The sequence below is a fragment of the Bison bison genome, unplaced genomic scaffold (assembly GCF_000754665.1).
Source record: "Bison bison bison isolate TAMUID 2011002044 unplaced genomic scaffold, Bison_UMD1.0 scf7180017864072, whole genome shotgun sequence".
Classification (NCBI taxonomy): Eukaryota; Metazoa; Chordata; class Mammalia; order Artiodactyla; family Bovidae; genus Bison; species Bison bison.
In genome coordinates this window covers 1,491,461-1,502,342 of record NW_011494644.1, presented here as the reverse complement: position 1 = coordinate 1,502,342, position 10,882 = coordinate 1,491,461, and the positions used below count along the sequence as shown (strand labels likewise).

General features: G+C 48.2%; 1 protein-coding gene across 1 annotated transcript in view; it reads left to right on the top strand.

Moving 5' to 3' along the window:
* The first annotated feature begins 5,260 nt into the window (after positions 1-5,260).
* CLEC19A (C-type lectin domain family 19, member A) overlaps positions 5,261-10,882 on the top strand; it is a 27,636-nt gene continuing 22,014 nt past the window's right edge. Inside the window, exon 1 of the mRNA XM_010837109.1 lies at positions 5,261-5,348. Within this exon, the coding sequence (XP_010835411.1) occupies positions 5,261-5,348 (88 nt within the window). The remainder of the gene's footprint in view (positions 5,349-10,882) is intronic.

Here is a 10,882-nt window from a genome sequence, read left to right as displayed (position 1 = left end):
GTGGGACACTTTTGAAGCTGATGTTGAGGCAAGGACTTGGGTTCAGTTCAGCGCAGTTCAGTCACTCGGTCGTGTCCGACTCTTTGGGACCTCATGGACTGCAGCACGCCAGGCTTCCCTGTCCATCACCAATTCCTGGAGCTTACTCAGACTCATATCCATCAAGTTGGTGATGCCATCCAATCATCTCATCCTCTGTCATGCCCTCCTCCCGCCTTCAATCTTCCCCAGCACCAGGGTCTTTTCAAACGAGGTAGCTCTTCCCATCAGGTGACCAAAGTATTGGAGTTTCAGCTTCAGCATCAGTCCTTCCAATGAATATTCAGGACTAATTTCCTTTAGAATTGACTTGGGTGCAAGGACTTGGGTATGATGGCTTATTTGGGAGGTGACCCCAGGAATCATAAACGGAAGGATAAGTCAGGGGAAGGAGGAACACCATCAAAGCCTGCTTTAATTGGCATTGTGAGTAGCTAGGGCTCAGTCATGCTGGGGACCCACATATTAATAGAATACACTTGAGAGTGACCACTACAGGGAAACTGGACTTTTTAACTACTGCATCTTATTGCTCAGGGCCTGAGGGGTGCCCCCGTTGGCATTCAGCATTGGACACTTTAGCACTGTCCTGTTGGGCTGAGCCAACTTGGGTAGCATAGAGAACTCCCCGGGCAGAGAACGAGGGTGTGCTCGAGCAGATGAGCTGTCCCCATGGGTGGTCCAGCCCACGGCAGCCTCGTGGGCACTTGGGTAATGAGGGTTGCAAGTGGGGCATCCCCAGCACCTGCTACCCTCGTTCCCAATAACCAGAGGGCTGACCAAGCACCGTGCCAAGTGCTAAGTGTCTCATTTCATCCTCCTGCAGCAACCCACATGGGAGATGTTGTTAGTTCCCTCTTATAAATGAGGAGGCTGAGGCTTCATGAGATTAAGTGGTGAGTAAGCAGTGGAGCTAGAATGCCAGCCCAGGCATTCTAGCTGGCTGACTCTAGAGCCTGGTATGAGCTAAATTGCAGCTCCCCCAAGCTCGTGTACTGAAACCTTAACCCCCACGACCTCAGCATGTGACTGTGTTGAGAGATGGGACTCCTTAAAGGTGATTCAGGTTAAATGAAGTCATCAGGGTGGGCCCTGATCCAATACAACTGGTGTCCTTACATTAAGGGGAGGTGAGGACACAGAGACAGACACACACTGAGGGAAGGTGATGTGCGGAGACATGGGGAGAAGGCGGCATCTACAAGTCAAGGAGAGAGGCCTGGAGACCCAGGCCGAGGACAGTGCCTTTCCGGGAACGGCTTCTGCCAACACCTGGACTTGGGACTTCTGGCCTCCAGAACTGTGAGGCAGTGAAGCTGTGCTATTTGAGGCACCCCATCTCTGGAACTTTGTTGTAGCAGCCCTAACACACTTAAATCAGAGCCAGTGTGGCTGACCACTGTGCTGGACTGACTCATCTGAAAATAGGATGGCAGTTTCTACCCCGCAAGGCTGCAGATGGTATGAGGATGAGCCAGGATAATGCCGGCAAGGTCTTAACACACCGCACTTGCTGGCTGTTCCTAATGGACACGCATCGGGCAGTGCTTGCTGATTATAGACAGAACAGCGAAGCACAGGTGTCACAGCCGTCCATGCCTCCTGATTCTTTTCCTTTCTGGGTGGCCTGTCTTCCATGGCCAATGGGATCTCTGTCCTTTTTTCAGGGTCAAAAATACCATTTAAAATAATTAGGAATGAGCACCACTAAGCAAAAATTTTAAACTTATGCCTAGAAAAAAGACTGGAAGACATTGCCCTTAAGATCACAGGGGTTATCTTTTGGGAAGTCATTTTGCTACAATTTTATACCTTCCAATTCAGTGTTTTTGAGGGTCCTATAGTGATCTCATGGTAGTTTAATGTATATTGAGCGCTTAAGTGTCAGGCATTGTTCTAAGCACTTGTATGAGGGAAGGTATTGATTTATTTCCATTTTTCAGATGAGGAAACCAAAGTTAAGAGGGATTAAATAATCAGTGTGTGGTCACACAGAAGCAGGTCTGAAATTTAAACACAGATACAGATATGCCTGAATTGGAAAGTATGAAATAAACCAGCCTCTATTGTCCCTTTTATAATGGTGGTGGGGGGCAGGGAACTTTATTTTACTTACTGGTAAATAAATGACAATTTTTAAAAGGTAAGAAACTAAAGGAGATGATAGATAGATAATAGGAAGAAAGAAATAGATCTTTGCTGAACCCGCAGGCACCATGAACACAGTGGGTGTATGTGTGCATGTATAGGGTTGAGGCGAGAGTAATGCCTTTAAGAGACCAGAAAATATATATTGTGTTACGAAGAGACCTCTACAACCTCCAAATGGCAGCAAAGATCCTATATGTTAAGTGAATAAATTGTCTATGTTCTAGACAGTAAACTTGAAGTCTGGAGCAGGGGGTGCAAACTATGGCCTACAGGCCAAATCCAGCCCACTACTCTTTTTTGCAAATAAAGTTTTACTGGAACCCAGTCAGGCTCATTCCTAAGATTCAGAGTTGTGGCCTGCAAAGCCACTACTATCTGGCTCTTTACAGAAAAAAATTAAGTTGCAGGTATGTAGGATGAATAAGTCTAGGGGTCAAAGGTACAGCGTGATGGTTATAATTAACAGCACAGTCCTGAATGCTGGAAATTTGCAAAGAGTAGATTTCAGGTGCACTCAGCACACACAAAAGGAGATGATATGTTAATTATTTTGCTGTATCATTTCACTATATATATATATAGTGAAATGTTGTACATCATCATGTTGTACACCTTAAATATTCTTCTTAAAAGAATTCTTGCTGCTGCTGCTGCTGCTAAGTCACTTCAATCATGTCCGACTCTATGCAACCCCATAGACGGCAGCCCACCAGGCTTCCCCGTCCCTGGGATTCTCCAGGCAAGAACACTGGAGTGGGTTGCCATTTCCTTCTCTAAAAAGAATTCTTAATTCTTCTTTAAAAAATAGAATTTTTAAGAAAGTTTGCTTGCCCCTGTCTAGAGTAAGGTAACATGGATGTACATATGACTCCCCGGGGATCTAGTCAAAATGCAGGTTCCAATTCAGCAGGTCAGGGCTGGGGCCTGAGATTATGCATTTAATCCGCTCCCAGGAGATGCCACTGCTGCTCTCCATGAACCACACGCTGGGCTGAGCATGTCACAAATACTTGTGGTGTTTCCTTCAGAGCAGGGTCATGATCCCATTTACCAAAATCTCCAGCCACCACATATTATCAACACGGATCATTTAGGAGTTTATTTGCCAAATCAAAGGACCCTCCACTTTTCAAAAGCATTTCCGGTGCCCTGTGTCTGCTGACCCTCCTTGTCCACCTGGTCCATTCACACAGAGGGTGTTTGACATGACAGCAGGGGCCCCTGAAGGACAGTCAGCACACCAGATGATGGAGAGTGGGGAGAAAGCATCCCAACTGTCTTCCGTGTTTATGTTTTTATATCAACTTTTAAAATAAGTCAATTTCGGGGAGGGCTGTTTTATAACAGGGTATATTAGTACAGTAAGTTGTATGTGCATATCACATATAATAAACATGTCATTTCTAAATGAATAAATGTGCATGCTCCAGGGCACACCCCCACAAAGCTTGGAGGCAAGGGATAGACAAGAGTTCTGCTATGGCTGAAAACGGGCCTGGGCTGTGCTCCTAGCATGAGTCAGGCCTTGGCAGGCTTTCAGCCCTGCGTGGGCTGGCAAAGCACACTATGTGGGCACGAGTTAAGTTATTCCTCGCAGGCACAGCTGGGTGGTGCAAAGAGAAAGTGAGTGATTGGGACACGTTTGTGCCCGTGAATGCCAGCCACACAAAGTGTCAGGGCACCTGGCTGAGCATTTCAGGAGAGAAAGGGGGTAGTGTTCAGAGAAAGCCAGGTAAAGACTTGCACAGAATCAATGACAATCACAGCAAAATTTGCTATCATGCATTCAACACCTGCTATTTGCCAGCTTCTATGCTGAGTATTACAGACAAATGATTACATTTAAACTTGGTGAGGTAGGCACTGTTAGTGGGGGTTTCCCTGGTGGCTCAGATGGTCAAGATTATCTGCCTGCAGTGCAGGAGACCTGGGTTCAATCACTGGGTCAGGAAGATCCCCTGGAGAAGAAAACGGCAACCTACTCCAGTATGTTTGCCTGGAGAATCCCATGGACAGAGGAGCCTGGGGGCTACAGTCCATAGTGTGGCAAAGAGTTGGACACGACTGAGCAACAAACACTTTAAGGTAGTTATTATCCCCTATTTTATAAAGGAGGAAAGAGAGGCTCAGAGAGGCAGAGTGACTTGCCTGTGGATACAGGAAGACTCTGATTTTTAGAGGTATCAATTTTTAAATGCAACAAGATTCCAATAAAACACCATCATTTAAGTTTGAACACACTAGAACCGTACACTAACAATAACATTTGCTTCTCTTTGTTGAACACTTCCTCTACATCAAGAACCCTCTACCAGTGCCTTCTTTAACCTCTGAAAGACTGGGGAGGAGTTGCCACACCTGGCCTTCCTCCTCGCTGCAGGGAATCCAGGGCTCAGCAGCAGATGAGGTGGGGACCGGCTGAGCCCAAGTGCTGAGGCCCTGCCTGAAGGGGGCGCCCTCTCAGTTCAGTTCAGTTCAGTCTCTCAGTCGTGTCCCACTGTTTGCGACCCCATGGACTGCAGCACGCCAGGCCTCCCTGTCCAGCATCAACTCCCGGAGTTTACTCAAACTCATGTCCATTGCAGGGAAGGCAATGGCAACCCACTCCAGTACTCTTGCCTGGAAAATCCCATGGACGGAGGGGCCTGGTGGGCTGCAGTCCATGGGGTTGCTAAGAGTCGGACACGACTGAGCTTATATTTTCACTTTGTCTGAGGGCACCGAGATGCTTTGTCTCCTGTGCCAGGCTGGGACATGCATGTTGCTATTGTCCCATCTTACAGTCCCAAGGGATGCAAACCCAGGCCCAAGGTCACTCGTGGCTTGGAAGCAGGACTGTGCTTCCTCTTAGTTCTCCGAAGCGGGCCGGCCAGGGGCAGCCTTCGGGCTGTCACTCTGAGCTGACCTCGGTGTGCGGGAAGGAGGGAGGTGGGAGAAGGAGGGGAGGGGAGAGGGCGGAGACTGGGGTCTCTCTACCCAGTCCTCCTGAGTTCTGGGCAGGAGAGCCATCGGACCCGGCAGGGCCTCTTTCCCCTGCTCAAGCCGGGAGGCAGCTGTCTCGGGGCCCAGGATGCAGAAGTGGGGGCTATGGACCGTGGCCGTCTTGACCCTTCTCTCCGCGCAGGCCTTTCCGCAGACGGACATCAACATCAGCCCAGGTGAGTACTGGGGCCAGGGCAGGGAGCAGGTGGAGAGGAGGACATCTGCAAATACTTGAGTTGTCACTGAGGCCTCACTGACTAGGCTGCAGGCCTGCCTGACCCAAGGAATATTGGGGGGCCAAGCCGAGCTTCCTGACAGCCCCCCTCGAGCTCCTCTCCCTCCAGCCGATGGACATTGTCCTAGGGCCAGACCCAAAGAGACCTGGTGAAAAAGCCCAGCATTGCATCTTGAAAACTGTGTGACCTGGCACAAGTTTCTTGACCTCTCTGAGCCTCGGTTGCCTTTAGAAAACAGTGGTCACAATGGCCCCCTCTGGGGCTACTGTGCAAGGAAGATGAGATAATGTGAGGAAAATGCCTGACACTATAAGAAGATCTAAAAATGATGTTTTTGTTAGGGATTTGGCATCTGAGCTGCCCACCCTCACCTTGGCTGTGATAGCTGTTCCCAGGGAGCTTTCAGACTTGCTGCTGTGCCATAGCGTTGGTAACACAGGAGGACACAGGGGTTCCTCTAGTGACCTCCCTGGTGCCTGGCCTAGTGACACTCAGCTCTGCAAATTTTCTGGATCCCCTGGAATTGGGACCCATCAGACACAGGCATGTGGCCTCCCAGTGTCCCACTTGAAGGACACTGGGCTTCAACTCAATAGGGAGGTCAGGGTGCTGACTCTGGGGTAGGAAGAGTCCTGAATCCTTTAATCCCTTCAAGGCAGAGGATCTTGCCTGTCACCTCTACCAGGAGGGTGATTTCCAAACATTGTTTTAAAACTATTAATAATACCAATAACAACAACTGATACTTGTGTAGCCCTCCCTATATGCCAGGCACTGTTTTAAGCACTTTTTATATATGGAATTATTTAATCCTCACAATAACTCTATGGCATAGATACTATTTCTGTCCTATTAAAATAGAACTAATACTGTAATAAAACATCCGTAAGATCCCCATAAGACCATATTACTGAGCTGTTACAGTGTTGGGGTGAAACTAAATAGAAGGGTGATGGGATTACCAGATAGATACCTGATGTCCAGGTAAACTTGAATTTTAGGTAAACAATAAATCACTTTTTAATATGTCTCAAATATTGCATGGGACATATCTTATGCTAAAAATTACTTGTTTATCTGAAATTCAAATTCTACTGGGCATTTTTTAATCTAGCAACCCTAGTGATGAAGGATGTAAAGCGTGGTCAGTTCATTTGGGCAAGCATCAGGGGCTCTGGTCTGCCATAAACTCTCTGAGTGTTTGTATTAGTCAGCTCAGGTTGCCATAACGAAATACCACAGACTGGGTGGCTTCAACTACAAGAAGCATTCTGGAAGCTTCATGTCCAAGATCAAGATGCCACCTGATCTGTTACCTTGAGAGGGCCTTCTTCCTGGCTTGCAAGTGGCCACATGGTAGAGAGACAGAGAGTGCTCTAGTCTCTCTTCCTCTTCTTATAAGGCCACTAATCCCATCATGGGGACCCCAGGACTCTATCTAACCTTCATCATCTTCCAAAGGCTCCACCTGCAAACACCATCACACTGCAGGTTGGGGCTTTGACATGGGAATTTGGGAGGGCACGTAGACATTCAGTCCATAATGGTGTCTTTGCATCCTTGTTTTGTGCCTCAACTTTCTCATCTGAGCAATGGGTGAACAGGAGGGAAATTGGACAGAATATCTTCAAAGGATATTTGTGTGTTCCAAGATCTTGCCTTTCTGCCCAGCAGTAAGTGCAAAGGCCTGAGGCTGAGTCTGAGAGTGGGAGCAACTAGGGAAGTCCTCTCTCACTAGTTTGCCCGTGGGACCTTTCTCAGAGCTTCAAGTTTCCTCCTCTGGAAAGTGGAGATAATAATGGTTTTAGAGAATCTTCAAGGAGATCACGCAAGTGAAGAACTTAGCACATAGTAAGCACTTGAAAAATGGCTTTTACCTTATTACTTCTGCCACTGTGGTTGTTGATGTTATGATAGAATTGGCCAAAAGACACAGTTTTCTGCTGTGACAGAAATGCCTTCAAAAAGGCACTTCCAGACATCTAGCCCCATGCCTCAGTCCCATTGTACTGATAGGGAGACTGAGATCCCTGCCAACCCAGCAACTTTGGAGACCTCAGAGTTAGAGTTGGAAGGATGGGTCCCAGAAGTCCACTCAGCCTGATCCTTCCACATTACAGTTGTACATACTGAGGCCTATGGAAGCCAAATAATCTGGCCAAGGTCATCATCCATCCAGCCCAGCGGAAAGCCCAATTCAAGCCTGAGTGGACAAATCCACTAGAGCAAAGTGATTTCTGAAGAGAATGTGTGAGCTAAGTGTTTGGGTGTGTAAGTGTGAGTGTGTGTGTGTGTTGATGTGGGACTAGAGAGCACTTAGCTGGGGTCTTGGTGAACCCATGCAGACCATGAAGGTGGGCACACAGCCAAAACCCGTCCTTAATGACAGTGGGCCTGGTTCGTCTTCTTCTCCTGCACCCCTAACCTTTAGGTGTAAAATTCCCCCTTAATCCCACTGCTCTGGATCTTTCATGAACATGCAAATATATGCAAATTGTACAACTCAGCCATACCCCTAGATCTGCTTTGGAAACAAACCTTTAGACCAGTGGTCCCCAATCTTTTTGGCACCAGGAACCAGTTTCCTGGAAGACAGTTTTCCCATGGACTAGTGGTGAGGCAGCGCTGGGGAGGGGTAGGATGGTTCCCATAAGGGGCGCGCAAACTTAGATCCTTCACAGACAGAGTTGGGTTTGTGCTTATATAAGGATCTAATGTCGCCGCTGATCTGACCGGAGGTGGAGCTCAAGTGGTGTGAGTGATGGGGAGCGGCTGTAAATAGATGAAGCTTTGCTCACTCACCCACCGCTCACCTACTGCTGTGCAGCCTGGTTCTTAACAAGCCACAGGCTGGTTCTGGTCCATAGCCTAGGGGTTGGGGACCCCTGCTCCCTGCTTTAGACAATTCTGAGAGACTTGGGAGGATTTAGCCAGACTAGATCCTTTTCCTGAAACCTTTCTCAGAACCTGGCTTTGATCACCTTATGTGGATTCACAAATAATAAGTGCTTAAAAGAGGGCCTGCTGCTGCTGCTAAGTCACTTCAGTCGTGTCCGACTCTGTGCGACCCCATAGACGGCAGCCCACCAGGCTCCCCCGTCCCTGGGATTCTCCAGGCAAGAACACTGGAGTGGGTTGCCATTTCCTTCTCCAATGCATGAAAGTGAAAAGTGAAAGTGAAGTCACTCAGTCGTGTCCGACTCTGAGCAACCCCATGAACTGCAGCTTACCAGGCTCCTCTGTCCATGGGATTTTCCAGGTAATTTTACTGGAGTGGGGTTCCATTGCCTTCTCCAAAAAGAGGGCCTGGCACCTGGTAAAGTCTACCAAAACATTTGCTATTATGATTCTTCAACCATAACCATCAAAAAGCTTCCTTTCCTTGGCTCATGAGCCAAGAACTTTTCACAGCAAAGGAAATTCTAACAAAGTGTTTTGATGCTCAGAGCCTGCTCCAACAGGGCTTCAGGGTTGGGGAGGGAGAATCAGTTATGTTCTGTAGCCTCTTCCTCTCCCCGCCAAAAAGCTGGCACTGTGGAATAGTGTTTGGGTGTGTAAGTGTGAGTGTGTGTGCTGATGTAGAACTAGAGAGCGCTTAGCTGGGGTCTTGGTGAGCCTGTGCAGACCATGAAGGTGGGCACACAGCCAAAACACAGTCCTTATTGACAGTGGGCCTGGTTCGTCTTCTTTTCCTGCACCAGGAATATTCCCAGCTCCAGGAATATTCCAGGGCTGAGGCTGTTTCTGCTGTAATAATATCTCATGTTTACTAGAATGCCTACTATGAGTCAGACACTGGCTTACCTGTGAAGTAGACACTATCATCATGCCCATTTTACAGAGAAGAAAACTGAGGCACAAAGAGTTGAGTTTCTAAGTAGAGTGATCTAACTCCAGAGTCTAAGCTCTGAGGCTGGCACACAGAGGCTTGGGCAACAGAGAGTCCCTGCTTCCCAGAGTACATCCCTCTGCACCCTCTAGCCTGGACCATAGAGTTGGATCCTAGAGTGCCCCCCGACCTGGACATGCTAGCCTATTCCCTGTCCCCCGTCTATGGTCACAGAGCCCTGTACACACTTCTAGAATGTCACTTAGCATGTAAGGAGGTGTGCCATGTGTTCCTGCCTCCAGACTGTGACTTGAGGGCACAGACCTCAAGCCAAATAAGCACCCAAGAAACGAATTATTTGCTTGATTATGATGCTCTTAGTCAGCTCAGGCTGCTATCACAAAATATTGGGCTGGCCAAAAAGTTCATTCATGTTTTTCCATAAGACATTTTGGAAAAACCCAAAGGAACTTTTTGGCAACCTAGTACCATAGACTGGGAGGCTTAACACTCCGGAATTTATTTCTCACAGTTCTAAAGTCTGGGAACTCTGAAACTGAGGTGCTGACCAATTCAGTTCCTGGTGAGAGCTCTTCTCCTATCTTGCAAATGGCCACAGAGAGGAGAGCTCTGTCTCTTCTCTTCTCATAAGGGCACTAACCCCATCACAGGGGTCCACCCTTATGACATCTTATGACCTTAATTTCTTCCTGGAGGCCTCCATCTCCAAATACCATCACATTAGGGGGTAGGATTTCAACATATGAACCTGAGGGTGGGGTGCAAACATTCAATCCATTACACTATTAAATTTGGTGTTTAATGTGTTTGTCTTACAAATGAGAAAACAAGACCAAAAAAAGATATTTCCTATAGGCACTGGAGTGCTTCAGACCTGAGTTTCATCCTGACACTGCTACTTTTTAGCAGTGGGGGCTTAACCTCTTTGAGCCTCAGTTTCTGCATCTGTAAAGGGAGGATGATACAGATACCCACCCCCAGTTTGGTCTCAACAGGTATACTTAGCATGCAATGAATGGCCACCCTTATGAGCAAAATAAAAAACCACCCAGTGCTGTCTCCTCTGTATCATATGGCCACAAGAGCAGCCCTGGAGAAGGGAAAGCAATGCTCAGGCATGAGAGGCCTGGGGCCAGTAGTTCTGCACACCACAGCCAGGACTCAGTGGGAAGGCCCCCTGGGGGTGGGGTGTATGGACTGGGGAGGTGCTGAAGGTGACTGAGCTCTCCCAAGGGCCAGCTTCCCAGACACTGGGAGACACTTCTGACCCCCTGGGACATCTGGGGCCCAGTAGTGATGTGGAGCGGGGCAAATGTAGCCCCCAGAGCCCCCTTCTCTCCCGGCTGGCTCCCAAGGCTGATCTGGGTAGCAGGCAGCAGGGTAGTGTGTTTGTGGGAGGCTGGATTGGGGCCAGGGGAGCGAACAGCCAGATCGTGTGGGAAGGTGACAATTTATTCTTTTAAAAAAGAGAGATTAAAAAAATGAGCCCCAAACTCTGCTGGCGTGTCCTCTTTCCTTAACAAGCTCAAAGCTTCCAAAAGCTTTGACTCCCACCCCAGCTGGGAGACCTTGGGGGCCTTCGGTGCTGCTAATTGAGGTAAAATACCATGTAGTTTGGCCTCTT